Here is a 14851-nt window from a genome sequence, read left to right on the forward strand (position 1 = left end):
CCGGCTCCCAGTCCTTGCTGGAGAAGGAAGGCAGGTGAATCACAACTAGCAGCCTCCTAGGGATGCGGGCAGACCGTGGGAGGACACCCGGGGGTGGCACAGGGCAGAATGTGGAGGACACCCTGGGGGTGGCACAGGGCAGACCGTGGGAGGACACCCGGGGGTGGCACAGGGTAGAATGTGGAGGACACCTGGGGGTGGCACAGGGCAGACCATGGGAGGACACCAGGGGGTCACACAGGGCAGACCGTGGGAGGACACCCGGGGGTGGCACAGGGCAGAATGTGGGAGGACACCTGGGAGTGACACAGGGCAGACCGTGGGAGGACACCCTGGGGGTGGCACAGGGCAGAATGTGGGGGACACCGGAGGTGGCACAGGGCAGACCGTGGGAGGACACCCTGGGGGTGGCACAGGGCAGACCGTAGGGGGACACCCTGGGAGTGACACAGGGCAGACTGTGGGAGGACACCCCAGGGGTGGCACAGGGCAGACCGTGGGAGGACACCAGGGGGTCACACAGGGCAGACCGTGGGAGGACACCAGGGGGTCACACAGGGCAGACCGTGGGAAGATACCCTGGGGGGTCACACAGGGCAGAATGTGGGGGACACCCTGGGGGTGGCACAGGGCAGACCGTGGGAGGACACCAGGGGGTCACACAGGGCAGACCGTGGGAAGATACCCTGGGGGGTCACACAGGGCAGAATGTGGGGGACATCCTGGGGGTGGCACAGAGCAGACCGTGGGAGGACACCAGGGGGTCACACAGGGCAGACCGTGGGAGGACACCAGGGGGTCACACAGGGCAGACCGTGGGAAGATACCCTGGGGGGTCACACAGGGCAGAATGTGGGGGACACCCGGAGGTGGCACAGGGCAGACCGTGGGAGGACACCCTGGGGGTGGCACAGGGCAGACCGTAGGGGGACACCCTGGGAGTGACACAGGGCAGACTGTGGGAGGACACCCCAGGGGTGGCACAGGGCAGACCGTGGGAGGACACCAGGGGGTCACACAGGGCAGACCGTGGGAGGACACCAGGGGGTCACACAGGGCAGACCGTGGGAAGATACCCTGGGGGGTCACACAGGGCAGAATGTGGGAGGACACCCTGGGGGTGGCACAGGGCAGAATGTGGGAGGACACCCTGGGGGTGACACAGGGCAGACCGTGGGAGGACACCCTGAGGGTGGCACAGGGCAGACCGTGGGGGGGACACCCGGGGGTGGCACAGGGCAGACCGTGGGGGGGACACCGGGGGTCACACAGGGCAGAATGTGGGAGGACACCCGGGGGTGGCACAGGGCAGACAGTGGGGGGGACACCCGGGGGTGGCACAGGGCAGACCGTGGGAGCACACCCAGGGGTGGCACAGGGCAGACCATGGGGGGGACACCCGGGGGTGGCACAGGGGCGAGAGGTGGAGCTATTCTCGGAAAAGATGCAGAGGGGGAGGAGGCTGGGCAGGGCACCGGGCCGCTGTCAGGCTCTGGGCCGCGCACCGCCAAGGCCGCGGCCGGTGACCCGCTGGGCAAGGCGTCCTGGCGCGGACCGAACAGCCTTGCAGGAGCAGAGGTGCGGTGCGGGGCAGGCGGCCCCAAGGCTCTGCGGAATTTGGAGATCAACAAAGAAGTGCAAAACCAAGATTCAAACCCCGCTGGGGCGCAGGCTGAGCGCGAGCTGGCAGGCCTGGGCGAAGGCCATTTGGATGGGACTGGCCCGGGGGTGACCCCCTCTCCTCTCCAACTTCCAGGCCTCCGACCTAGTGGCCGAACCTCGGTGGGTGGCTCAGCTACTGCTCTGCAAAAGCTGGAGAGCCCGATCGCTCCCGGGGTGGGTCCAAGGCAGCAGTCCCAGCGCACTGCTCTGGGAACGCACGCGCCGGGAACGGGGCTGGATGGCTCTCCCGGGTCCGGGCCCGGGGCCAGCGGTGCGCGCGCGGCTCTGGTCCCCTCACCCCCCACCGAGGCTACACTGGGGGCCGCGGAGAGACCGAGTCCGTGGAGTCTGGGGTGGCTGGGTGCTCCTGGAACTTCTCGGCTGCAGCCCGAGCCCGGCGGAGGGCAGAGCGGACTACCCGCGGGGGCCGCACGGGGCCGCGCGCCAGGCCCGTCACTCGCCGTCCCGGGCCGGGTCCCCGGGCGCTAGGGCGCGCAGCCAGGGCTGGCGGCGTGGTCCCCGGGGCCCGAGGGCGCCCGCGGAGGGGGGCGGGGAGCGGGAGGAGCGGCGGCGGCGGGCGCGGTGCCAGAGCGGGCGAGGCGGGCGGCAGGGGGAGGCGGCGGGGTAAAGAGCGGCCGCCAGCGGGGCCCACGGGTCACTCGGAGTCGCGGCGCGGGCGCACCATGCCCTCCTTCGACGAGGCGCTGCAGAGGGCGGGCGAGTTCGGGCGCTTCCAGCGGCGCGTGTTCCTGCTGCTATGCCTGACGGGCGTCACCTTCGCCTTCCTCTTCGTCGGCGTGGTCTTCCTGGGCAGCCGGCCCGACCACTACTGGTGCCGCGGGCCGAGCGCCGCGGCGCTGGCCGAGCGCTGCGGCTGGAGCCCGGAGGAGGAGTGGAACCGCACGGCGCCCGAGCGCCGCGGCGACGGCCGCTGCCAGCGCTACCTCCTGGAGGCGGCCAACGCCAGCGCCGCCACCCACGCGGGCGCGCTCAGCTGCGCCGACCCGCTCGCCGCCTTCCCCAACCGCTCGGCGCCCCTCGTGCCGTGCCGCGGCGGCTGGCGCTACGCCCAGGCCCACTCCACCATCGTCAGCGAGGTAAGGCGCGCCCGGAGGCAGCTCGGCGCGAGGGGGCGAGGCCCGGGTCCCGCGGCGGCGCGCGGGGCCGGGGAGAGGCTCCTTTTGGGGAGCGACCGGGTTCAGCCCATGCTGGGCAGCGCCGCGTCGCGGATGCCGGGGTCGGGGTGGGGGGAGGGCTTGCGTTTCCTTTCCCGTGCCCGGGGGTGGTTTGCCCCTGAAGCCTTTAGAGACGCACCTGCTGAGGGGCACTCCGGAGCCATGGCCGCGGGTTGCGGGCCCCTGGGTCTCTGGAGTGAGCGCATGGCGGGCCCGCCTGCCCTGTGGTTGCCGGCGGGGCACACAGCAAAGGCGAATGAGCCAGATGGTGGTCTGGGCGCCAGGGGACCGCAGGTCGCGGCTGTGGCCAGGAGTGCTCTCAGTAAAATGCTTTGGGACAGAGAAGGCGTGCGAGAGAAGTGGGGGAAGCCGAGGCACCGGGTAGGAGTGGACGTCTCCTCGTGCCGGTGCGTCAGAGGGGCTGTGAGCCTCACACACGGGACCCCGTTTCCAGGTGGCGGGCCGCGGCATGCCTGGCGTTGGGGCAGGGCGTGCCCCGGGGCGCAGGCGGGCTGCCCTTGCGCTGGCTCGACTCTGGCCCTGGGTTGCCTCTTTGCCAGGCAGCCCCTCTCTGAGACGGCCTCTCTTGAGCGTGGGGTGCAGGGTTAACCTGTTTCATGGACCCTGCCTACAATCAGAGCGCGACTTCATTTTTTTTTTTTTTACTTCATTTTTGAAAAGTGATCTATCCTGCTCTAGTCAATTGGAAAAGGCTTTTTCTTTAATCTCTGACGCGGTTTGAAAGCAGTGCTGGCGTGATGGGGAAAGCACGGAGCCGGCCGCAGCCGCTGCTGCTGTGCTGTGGGGTCTGGGGCCCAAACCTCTCTGCAGTGGCCGCTGTGGAAGATGCAGGCATGAGGCCGTGTGTGGGTGTCTGAGCACGTGCACATGGGTGTCCGGGGTCCTTTAAATTCTGCTTCTTCTGTAGGTAAGGCTGGCTCTGCTTTCTAAGCCCTGGGGGTCTTGTCCTTAGGGTGACATGGATGGGGAGAAGGGAGGCATTGTCCCGGGCCTCTGCCGGGAGTTTGGCTGGTAGGCGGCTGCTTGGGCTCCACGCACAGGGCTGCCTAGCACTGGCGTCCCAAGCAGACGGGGCGTGGAGGGTGGACACCTGAGCTTTGGTGACATCTTAAAGATGAAGAGTAAAAGGAGCCTCACAGAGCTCCAGCGGAGGCTGCTGTTTGGGTGAGTGAGCGTGATCTGTGGGTGTTGAAGAAGCGGGACCCAGAACCCCATGAGTCAGGGCTCCCGACAGGGGCTCCCATGGCAGTGTGGGCTCTGCCAAGGTGGTGTGGGGAGGTCAGTGGCTCCCGTAATGCGGGGTGGGGGGGTGGGAGGTCAGGGATGGGTCTTCTGATGAGTGACTGCGCCTCTCATGGGGGGAATTAGGTGCTAGATGAAGATCTTTACAATCCCAACAACACCGTCAGCGTCACCATTGGGTGACCGTGCCCTGGACAATGACCCAAGAATCTTCAAGTAATATGCAGAACGCGCTCCTTGCTACCACCTGCGTTTTGGAGAGCTTTCTCTTTCTCTCTGTGCTGCTCTTGGTTGGCTGGTGTGTTGTGTTGCAGACAGTGGTAACCCCCATCTTCCCGGGGAGCTCAGCCGTCGAGAACGGCTCGCTCTCGTGGCGTCTGCACGCCCCAGGGTTTGCTGTCTTCGGTTTGAAGATGAACCCGTTTGCCTTTGTCAGAGTGGAGGAAAGAAAGTGCCGTTCCATCCTCGGCTCAGATTTTGTGTCCAGAGTAAGCCCAGGTTATGCAGAGGGGTGAACGAGAGCTGCTTCAGCAGGCGGGGTGACCAGATCCCAGGCTGCTCCTCCGTGTGGCTATTCTCCTTCACCCTCGTGACATCGAGGGGGAGGTGCCATCGCCCTGACTTTGTAGAAGACGCCCCTGAGGCTGGCCAGGACCCTGGCGATGCTGAGGGCCCGGCGGGGTCCCTCACCTTTTAGGTGGCCAAACTGGATTCGAGTCCAGGGGTCACGGTTGTCAATCAGCAGCTCCTCCTTGGGGTGCTCCAGGTCCACAAAACACGATGCCCAGATCATCCACACGTTACAATTTATCTTGAATTTCTCCTGTGACTATCACGGTCCTCTGGCCATCAGGCCGTCTTGTGTCAATCGGGTTCTAGTCCCGGTCGGGGCACCGTATTCTATCCCGGTTGCCCCTCTTCCAGGCCAGCTCTCTGCTGTGGCCCAGGAGTGCAGTGGAGGATGGCCCAAGTCCTTGGGCCCTGCACCCGCATGGAAGACCAGGAGAAGCACCTGGCTCCTGGCTTCGGATCAGTGCGGTACGCCAGCCGCAGCGGCCATTGGAGGATGAACCAACGGCAAAAAGGAAGACCTTTCTCTCTGTCTCTCTCTCTCTCTCACTGTCCACTCTGCCTGTCAAAAAAAAAAAAAAAAAAAGACAACGGTGGCCGCTTGGTTCTCAGGGACCGTCTGTGCCCCTGTCCCAAAGACGTAGCCCGTGCGTGTCCTGCTCAGGACTCGTTAAGCATGTGGCTGCACTGCTGGGTGCCAGAGGATGGTTTGCCAGGCCCAGGTTCTAGCCTGAGGCTCTGATTTGCTATGGGCACTTTCAGAGATCTTACTTTGTATTGTTTGTGCCTTTGCTCTGTTTTTTTTTTTTTTTTTTTTTTTTTTTTTTAAGATTTACTTGAAAGTCAAACTTACAGAGAGAGGGATAGATATAGATATAGATATAGATATAGATATAGATATAGATATAGATATATAGAGAGAAAGGTCTTCCATCTGCTGGTTCATTTCCCAAATGGCTGAGCTGGTCTGAAGCTTGGAGTTAGTTTCAGCCCAAGCACTTGGGCCCCTCTGCTGCTCTCCCAGGTGTAGAGTCGGGAGCTGGATTGGAAGTGGAGCAGCTGGGACTCAAACAGGCGCCCATAGGGATGTGGGTGCTTCAGATCGCAGCTTAACCTGCTGCCCCACAGCGCCAGCCCCTCACTCTGTTTTTGACAAATCAGTCTCACTAGGAGGATGTCTGTTTTTTTTTTTTTTTCAAAGATACAGTTGTGGGATTGTTTTCTGTTTCATTCACTTCTCCTTTTTATTGCTTGTTCTAGCTTTCTGCGATTATTTTTATGTGGTTTTTCAGATTTGACTCAATTATTTCCGGCCTGTCTTCATCTCCAGTGAAATATTGAAAGCTCTAAATTTTTTCTGTGACCTTCTTTGAATCAACTCCAACAAGTTTTGAAACATGCATTTTAATTATTTCCCTGTTCTCAATATTTTAAATTTCCACTGTTATTTCTTGTTTTAAATTTTCAAATGTGTGCTCATGCTTTTGTCTTTTTATCGTTGGTTTCCTGTTTCGCTGTGGTGTGGGCAGCGAACATGGTCGGCTAGGATGCTCCTCTTTGAATGTTATTGAGACGATTTATGGCCTCGTAAGAAATAACTTTTGTGAACGTTCTATAAATGCTTGAGAGGAATGTGTGGTCTCCAGATATGGGGTGCAGGATTTTATGGATGTCCAATGTTGGAATTCTCAGCTGTGTTTTAAAATTGTCTACATTTTAATTAACTGTTTATCTGCGTGGTCCATTAGTAACTTAAAGGTTGTTTTGATTTGCTATCATGAGCCTGTGGTTGGTTGGCCAATTCTCAGCAGTTTGCCAGGTTTTAAAATCTATGTACAACAGGCAATTGTACTGGATGCATATACAATGAGTGCATACATTTAAAATTCATGAATTTACCAGCATCAATCGAACATCTTATTATGGTGCGGGAACTCTTCCTGCACTCCGAGGTGCAGTTGGTCTTGTTGTCTGTTCTGTCTGGTGCTGATGCTTGCACACCGCTCGGGCTTTCCGTTGGTGGATGTCGGCCTGCTTATCTTCTGTTATCGTTTGCTTTCAAACTTTCGTATTCTAAGAGTTCATGTGTGGCGCATAAAATCAGCCAGCGCCTCGACTTTGCCTCGCGTGCTTGGTCTGTTTAGTCTCGTGAGGAATGGCGCTTTTTGGACTTCATGCCATGTTGTTGTCTTGGCCTTGTTCTTTCTTTGCTTACTTCCTTTGAAAATGCTTCCTAGTTTATTTTCACATTCGCTTTATTCCCTCCTCTGTCTAGAATGTAGCTCCTTTATTCTTTCAGTGGTTACTCTTGGAATTTTTACTAAGTTGACTTAGCAGATCCAAATTTACACGGTGACTGGCTCTTAAACAATTTTAAACACTTGAGTTCAGCCGCTGCTTCTGTCTTGCAAGTATTGTAACCCGTACTCCAGGTCTGTCCTTGTCTCCATGTTGATGGCGTTCATGTGCGTCATAATGCAGACTGCTTATAGTAGCACAGATGGCAAGCTTCCGATGTTGGACATCCATAAAATCCTGCACCCCGTGTCTGGAGACCACACATTCCTCTCCAGCACCTACAGAACGTTCACACAGCTTATTTCTTGCCTGGCCAATGCATCCAGTTTCCATCATCACGCCTGGGTATAGGCTCACACTTCATACGCTCATCACTGCATTTCCTCTTCCTTTGGGAGTGAATCTGTTAAGCCTTTCTCTGTGGGGTAGATGTTCTCAGGTTTTGTCGGGTGGGGGGGGGGGACCCATTGTTTCTGCCCAGGCTGTTTGCATAGCTATGACCTCATTCATGGGCCATAGCAGCCCTTATGGGTTTCCTGAGCTGCAGGTGCTGCCTTGGCGGGGTCAGAGCCCAGGATTTCTCGGGCCACTGGCTGGACGTGCCCCTCCCCCACCTTGGGATGTGTCTGTATTTCTGGATTTTCCGATGAAAATGGCTCTGTACCTCCCACTACCTCCCCTCGGTCCTTTGAAGGCGTTGGCTGTGTCTCGGTCGGAACCCTTGCTTTCCTTCTGAGACGTCGCCATCTTGGGCGAGCCTCTCCCCTTCAGGTTGTGTCCAGGTGGGTTTCTTTCACTTATCCATCTTGGTCCCGGTCGCGTGTGGCAGAGGGTATGCACTCAGTAAATACTTGCTGGATGAATGGGTGCTGTGTCTCCGTTGTAGATCTGTTTCTCTGACCTGTTCTAGAAGATTCTCAGCTGTTCTATCTTCAGTGCTGCCTCTTCTGCCATCTGAGATTCCAATTACACCTGGGTTGGGCCTTCCTTTTCTTCCTTTGTGGCTCAGGACCCCTCCCAGTTCCCACTCCTGCATCCGTATGTGTAGTGTAGACAATGTTTTAGATGTGAGTTCAGGCTCACTTACTTTGCGTTCAGCAGTATAAACTCTGCCACGGAATCCATCCACACAGAGTGAGTTCAATAACTGGCTTTCACGTATCAAAGTTGCACGTCATCTTTCAAGTAAACCTGACTGTTGCTTGTTGGTGGCCTCCTTCTGTCCTCTCACCTTTGCGTTTCCATTTTTCAGTTTCTTTCAGTGTGTTCACGGGCTGTGCTTTGTGTGTGGCAAAGCCCTTGGTGGTCCACACCTGTTGCTTGTAGCTGCTGTGTGTTTAGTGTTCTCTGTGGGCTCCGAGTGGGTGATCTGGCTGCACCCAGGGGTCTGCGTCTGCCTCTGTGGCACTGGGGGGGGGGGCACTTCTGACCTGGAGTCCTTTCGTCCTTCAACCTCCTGGCTCTGTCTCCAGTGACCTGTTCTCTTCTTGTTTGTTTCTAGCAGCGGTGTGTGGTTTTCCCAAAGCGCAGCCAAAGTTGTATTTATGCTGCATCTTGTTTTCCAGTGAGAGTCCCTCAGACCTTTCTACTGATATGCAAAGGCATTTAATAATCTGCTAGTTTTGGGGCTGGCGTTGTGGCAAAATGGGTTAAGCCACTGCCTGTGACACTGGCATCCCATGTGAGCACTGGTTCAAGTCTTAGCTGCTCGACTACCAACCCAGCTCCCAGCTGATGGCCTGGGAAAGCAGTGGAGATAGTCCAAAGCACTTGGGTCCCTGCCACTCATGTGGGAGACCCAGATGGAGCTTTGGGCTCCTAGCTTTGGCCTGGCCCACCCTGGCAGCCACTGTGATCCTTTGGTGAGTGAACCAGTGGATGGAGGACTTCTCTCCCCACCCCCCATCCCTTCTAACTCTGACTTTTCAAATAAATAAACAAATCTTTAAAAATTTAGAAACAATTTAATGGTTTTGTCCCAAGGGAGGGACATCAGGACTCTGCAGAATAAACCGTCACCAGGCTGGGTGTCTGCTCTTAGGTTCAGGCAGCGGGTCAGCCAGACGGATCCACGGAGCAACGTTTTTGGAACCCAGCCCCACAAGGAAAATGTGTCCAATAAGGAGCTTTGCTAGCAGCTAACAAAGAGCATCTCCCGCTTCTCGCTGGCAGCGGATGCTTTGGATTTTCGACAGTGGTACAGCTGAAATTTATTTCCCATTTATTATGTGCCAGACACTGGGCTTGGCGGGGGTACAGAGGTGAGGGGTATTTGTTCTCTGGCGAGCTGGAGGCCTGGCTGGGAGAATAGCACTGAGACAGTTAGGAGATGACAGTGATAGTGAGCGTGGTAGAGAGGACTGCCTTCTGATGGGGCAGAGAGGCGAGCCAGGGAAGAACGGGCCTCGCTCTTGACCTTGGCCTCAGAGGACAGTCAGGAGGGAGAAGGCGTTCCGTCCCACACACCCTCACCTGCGACATTCTCTCCTCTGCAGCTGTTCATGGGTGGGGACAGCCCTGGGTCCCACCTGTAGAATTTGGACTCCAGAGATGGGTTCTGGGTTTGAGACTCTCCTGTCTCACTGGCATCTAGGGCCAGTACAGGTGGTCCTTGGGCCACCCTGGGAGCCGTGCCGGGTGTTTCATGAGAATATTGTGACCGGAACACAACCAGACAACATCCTGCAGACTCCGTCTGGGCGGATGGCTCATCCCTTTATCTCGTGGCCGGAATCCCAAATCTTAGTGATGAAAAGCTGCTGTTTATTTCCAGAAAGCTCTGCACTTTCCAGGGATGTATGCCAGACAGTAAAATGCTGTAAGTGGTTGGGAGGAACCCCACAGCTGCGCCACACCCCCTAGAAATCTTGACAAATCTTAGGGAGGAGATTTGGACCAAAGCAGGGGCATGTCCCACGCCGGGCATCCGCAGATGTGTCGGATGGCTCTGCGTGCGGATCTCTGGGTAAAGAGACCTGGCGCGAGGCTTCCTAGTACAGTGGGAAGAATGTGCCCGTGTCTCCCATCAGATAGGTCTTGGCCCAACTGCCAGCTCCTCCATCTCAGCTTGGAGAACAAGGTGCAGAACTCACCTGAGCTTGACTTTCCTCGGCTCTGGAATTGGCGACACGGTTTCTACTGTGGTGGTGATCAAAGTGCCTGCCCACTGGTGCTGGCCCCCTGGTGAGGCCCAAGACAGCTGTGACCGCGTAAGACTCTGAGCCGGGTCAGAACCAGGAGGAAGGGAGAACACGGGCTGTAGACCAGAGCTGTCCTGCTCTGGCATAATAAATCGCTAATATATTAGCAGTAAATTAAAAAGATCCCTTGGGTGTTGGTCCTTCTCCTGTGGGATGCACAGCCAGCTTCCTTTGCAGCTCAAGTTCTGGGCCGTGATATTGGGGAGGAGTCAAGTGACACTGTCAGGCCCAGGGAAAAGTGACATTGCTCCTCTCTTGCATCCTTTCTTGCCTCCCTCCCTTGCTGGTGGAGAACCCAGAGGCCCCAGAGCATGGGAGGAGGTGGGCTCCAGGAAGCCTCCAGGGTGGCCAACTCCTCCTCACTCCCCTCACTCCCTCCTCCCAGCCAGTGACCCTGCCTGGGAATACAGGGAGAGAATAAGAAGTACAGCTTCCCGTGTTGAGCTGCTGCGGCTTGGGGCTGTTTGTTATAGCTCTCCCTGTTAACCGACCCTAATACCGCACTGCAGTGTGGGTAGTGAGCTTCCTGGCAAAGCAGAGGTCACCAGGCTGCAGGTGGCTGGTGCGAGGACAGGGAACTGGCACCCTCAAGAGAGCCCCCTCCTCCATCTGCTGCAGCCCCCGTGACCCTGCCCACCCAGGGCCTCCCTCTCTGGAGGCTCGGTTCCCCCTCTGCCCTGGCTGTGGCTTCCCAGGCTCCCGAGTTCGCCCTTCTTTCTCTCAAACACCTCTCTTCTTTGTTCAAGGATCACAGCTAGTGTTACTTACTCCAGAAATACCTTCCCTAGCTGCCCCCCGCCAACCTCCTCCTCCCTGGGGCTGGGTCTGGTTTCTTTTCCCAGCCTGAGAACCTGCTGTATGCCCACCATGTTCACAGTGGCCTCCCTCCCCAGAGTATATGGGACCAGAGATCGGCACTGTGATTAAGTTAACGAGTGGCTGAGAAAGGGACTGAGTGGCACGTTTAACCCCCCTTAAGCTATGGCTGAGCCAACCCTGGCATTGATTGACATGATTGACAGAAGCTACTTTCCCAGCAGAGCGCCTCTGAGTGACCCCCAGTGCCAGGTCCTCTGTCCTCCTCCTCGTGTCCACACAACATAAGTCACTGGGTGTCCACAGCTCTGCAGGAACTGCCCCCGTGTGTCTCTGGGTTGAGAGAGGACAGATCCCCCCGCCCTGGCCAGAAATCTGTGTGCCCCTGGGCTCTGCCATCCACGGGACCCGACGTGGGGGCTGTGGCCTGGGACACGGGAGGAGCGGGCAGGACAGAAGTGCTGGCTCTCTGGGGCTGTCATTTTTTCGTGCTGACGTCCACTGGGCAGAAGTGGCTTTTCTCAGCTGTCCTGGCACCGCTCGGCCTGTCTTTGTCGTCAGCAGAGCCCGCTCCAGGGGCAGCCAGACATAGGCGTGGCCTGGTGGGCATCGAGGGGCACCGGGGGCCTGGCCCCAGCGCTTCCAAGGGACATGGCACCTTCCAAGGCTGTGGATTGAAGCCAATGATACCTGTCTTCCAAAACAAATCAAACCTTCCGCACACTCTGCCTCGGGTTTTTTTTTTTTTTTTTTTTTCTTAACCCATAGCCAAGAAAGGAAGTTTGTTTCTATTTTATGAGGGAAAGGTCAGGTGCCCTGGTGGTGCTGGTGCAGGTTTTGAGAATGACAGTGGCTGGTGAGCAGGTCAGTGGCTGAGTTTTATATGGGCAGGGGCTCAGCAGAGAACTTTCAAAGGAGGGCTGTGTGGTTGGTTCTCTTTGTAATGAAACGACTTTGGTGCTAGCTCTGTGCTCACAGAGGATCTCAGGAAGGGATGTGGCTTGGGAGCACAGGAGGAGGTGAGTTTTCCACCTTCCACGTTTCTGCCGTGCGGTCATTTCATTCGTGGGGAGGAGGGGCAGTGTGGTGCATCCCTCCTAAGAGTTTCACTTTAAACTGTGTTTGGGGAGGCGACTGTGAAAGCTGGGGGCAGGGGCTGGGGGACACTTTCTGAAAGCTCGAGTGCTGGTCTTTATTTATTTTTTTATATTTTTAATTTTTTATTTGACAAGTAGAGTTATAGACAGAGAGAAAGGTCTTCCTTCTGTTGGTTCATTCCCCTAATGGCCGCCATGGCCGGTGCTGTGCTGATCTGAAGCCAGGAGCCAGGTGCTTCTCCTGGTCTCCCATAGGGTGCAGGGCCCAAGCACTTGGGCCATCCTCCACTGCCCTCCCGGGCCACAGCAGAGAGTTGGACTGGAAGAGGAGCAACCGGGACTAGAACCCAGTGCACATATTGGATGCCGGCACCGCAGGTGGAGGATTAACCAAGTGAGCTATGGCACCGGCCCCTCGAGTGCTGGTCTTTGCGGGGTGAGGGAGGTGGCTCTGAGACGTGGGAGGCTGGGGACCCCGGGGGACATCTGTGGACCTCTCTCTGTTGCTCTGAGTCAAGCAGTCGATCATTGTCTCTCTCTGTGGCTGCACGGCCGAGTTGGCATTCAGGCCCCTGAAGTATGGGTGATCTTGACCTTGGGGGTGCTCAGCCGTGGGACAGTGGGGAGATGCCTTGGGCTGCAGTGACCTGAACACCTGGTCCGCCGCTTCAGCCGTCTGGGCTGCTGGGCTTGCTGTGCTGCAAGTGGCGCCCCCTGCAGGACGGGAGGCGGGAGTAGGTGTCCTGCCCGCCACCTTGAACACCCACTCTGGAACCTCGTGGGACCCGTGCACGTGAGAACTGTGGAGGCAGGAGCAGGTGCGACCTGGATGTGGGAGACACGGGTGCTTGTGCTGCTGCGGAAGCCGGTTGGATGGGGCAGGTGCCCCTGGTGTGGGATCCCGCGGGCTTGTGGCAGGGGATAAGCAGCCGCTGGTCAGTCTCTGGCTTTGCGTTTGACAGTGACTTCTGGGACTGGACCGTAGTAGCACGGGAAGCAACATGAGAAGTGAACCAGCACCTCATAGCCCATGGGTGCTCACATGCTTCCAAAATTAAACTTAACCTTTGGCTAAGATGTTCGAACATGTAACTGTTTGAAAGTAATTCTCCTGAGATCGCGTCTCTCTGGGGGCAACATGGTCCATGTTTCTGGATTTTGTTGCTAACTCCCATTTATTTGTACTAAAACCTAGAAATAAGAGTGGGAAGCTTTTTGTTTTAATGTTACTTAGTAAACAGCTCAGAGAGGGAGGTTGGAGAGAGCTCAGACAGTGCTCTGATAGGCTGTGTCTCTCTCTCCCCACCTGCACAGGTGCCCAGTGTGCTTCCTGGCCTGCGGTCGGCCGTCTTGGCTGTTGTGTGTGGGGATGTAACTGCTCAGGGTTCCTGGGCATAGCGGTAGAGAAGGAGGAGCCTACCCAGTGGACTTCAGGGTTTCCCGGGGTGGGAGCAGAGAGGCAGATTTGCTGAAATGGTTGTTTCCCAACAGTGGTGCCCAGTCTGCGAGAACCAGTATGGCCCTTGTGCAGAGCTGGGCAGGGCGTGGGCTCCCAGCCAGGAGGGAAGGCACGGAGCAGGCTGCTGGGGCGGAGTTTCGGAACCATGAGAAGAGTGATGTGAGGTGGGCCAGGAGTCCTGTGGCTCTCAAGTTTCTGGCACTGTTGGACGTTCGGAGCTAGAGCCTGGCTCTCGGGCACTAAAGAGATCAGGAGAAGCCAGGACCTCTGTTCCCGGGGACGCGTGCCGAGGGCTGCCGCAGGAGGCCGGCTGTGCTGGGCCGTGGCTCATGTCTGCAAGGCCTTCTCCAGGACTGCTTAGGCCAGCTACGCACAGCACAGCTCCGATGTCATGGCACCGTTGCCAGCTGGAAGCATCGGGTGGCCCTCAACGTGAGATGAAAGACCATGTGTGTGTCGGCGGCCCACGGAGAGGGACGGTGTAAGCCGATGCCCCTGGCTGGGAGCCCTGGTGCCGCAGGCTGATGGTGGCAGGGAAGAAGGTGTGTGCATTGTACGTGGCTGGTTTTCAAAAGCAGTGCCCAGCGCTGGCTCCCGTGGGCCGCAGGTGAGCGTCCCAGCCGGGGAGAGTTAACAGACATTTCATAGTTGGGGGAGGGGAGGAGACGAGCTTGAGATTGTTCTGTATTTATGTGGCATCAGCTTTTAAAAACGAAATGAAGAAGTCCGTTCCACTTCTGTAGTGGAAGTTGTTCCGGGGCTGGCACTGTGGCACAGCAGGTTAAGCCACTGCCTGGGTGCTGGCATCCCATGTGGGCACCGGTTCGAGTCCAGGCTGCTCCACTTCTGATCCAGCTCCCTGCTGATGCACCTGGGAAAACAGCAGAGGACAGCCCAAGTCCTTCAGTCCCTGCATCCACTTGGGAGACCCGGAAGAAGCTCCTGGCTTTAGCCTGGGTCAGCCCTGGCTGTTGCAGCCCTCTGGGGAGTGAACCAGCAGATGGACGATCCCTCTCTCTCTCTCTCTCTCTCTCTCTCTCTTGCTCTCGCTCTCTCCGTCTCTCCTTCTCACTCTGTAACTCTACTTTTCAGGTTAATAAATAAATCTTTTAAAGAAAAGTTGTTCCCAGAACCTTTCCCACAGAGCTTCTTGGGGTGGGGGTGGGGGTGGGGGTCTCTGTTCCTTGGGGATCGTCATGTGACAGATTCACAGGGGGCTTCCTTCTGTCAGTCACCCAGGGATGACTGGGTGCCCTGATTCCATCACAAACCCAAGTAAGCTGTCTTTGCATTGGTCCGCTCTATAGATCA

At 57.4% G+C, this 14851-nt stretch overlaps 1 protein-coding gene across 1 annotated transcript in view; it reads left to right on the forward strand.

Moving 5' to 3' along the window:
- Nucleotides 1-2345: 2345 nt before the first annotated feature.
- The window catches only part of SLC22A3 (solute carrier family 22 member 3), a 100854-nt gene continuing 88348 nt past the window's right edge, over nt 2346-14851 (forward strand). Inside the window, exon 1 of the mRNA XM_062187778.1 lies at nt 2346-2759. Coding sequence (XP_062043762.1) covers nt 2346-2759 — 414 coding nt within the window. The remainder of the gene's footprint in view (nt 2760-14851) is intronic.

The sequence above is a fragment of the Lepus europaeus genome, chromosome 3, assembly GCF_033115175.1.
Source record: "Lepus europaeus isolate LE1 chromosome 3, mLepTim1.pri, whole genome shotgun sequence".
In the NCBI taxonomy this organism is placed as follows: Eukaryota; Metazoa; Chordata; class Mammalia; order Lagomorpha; family Leporidae; genus Lepus; species Lepus europaeus.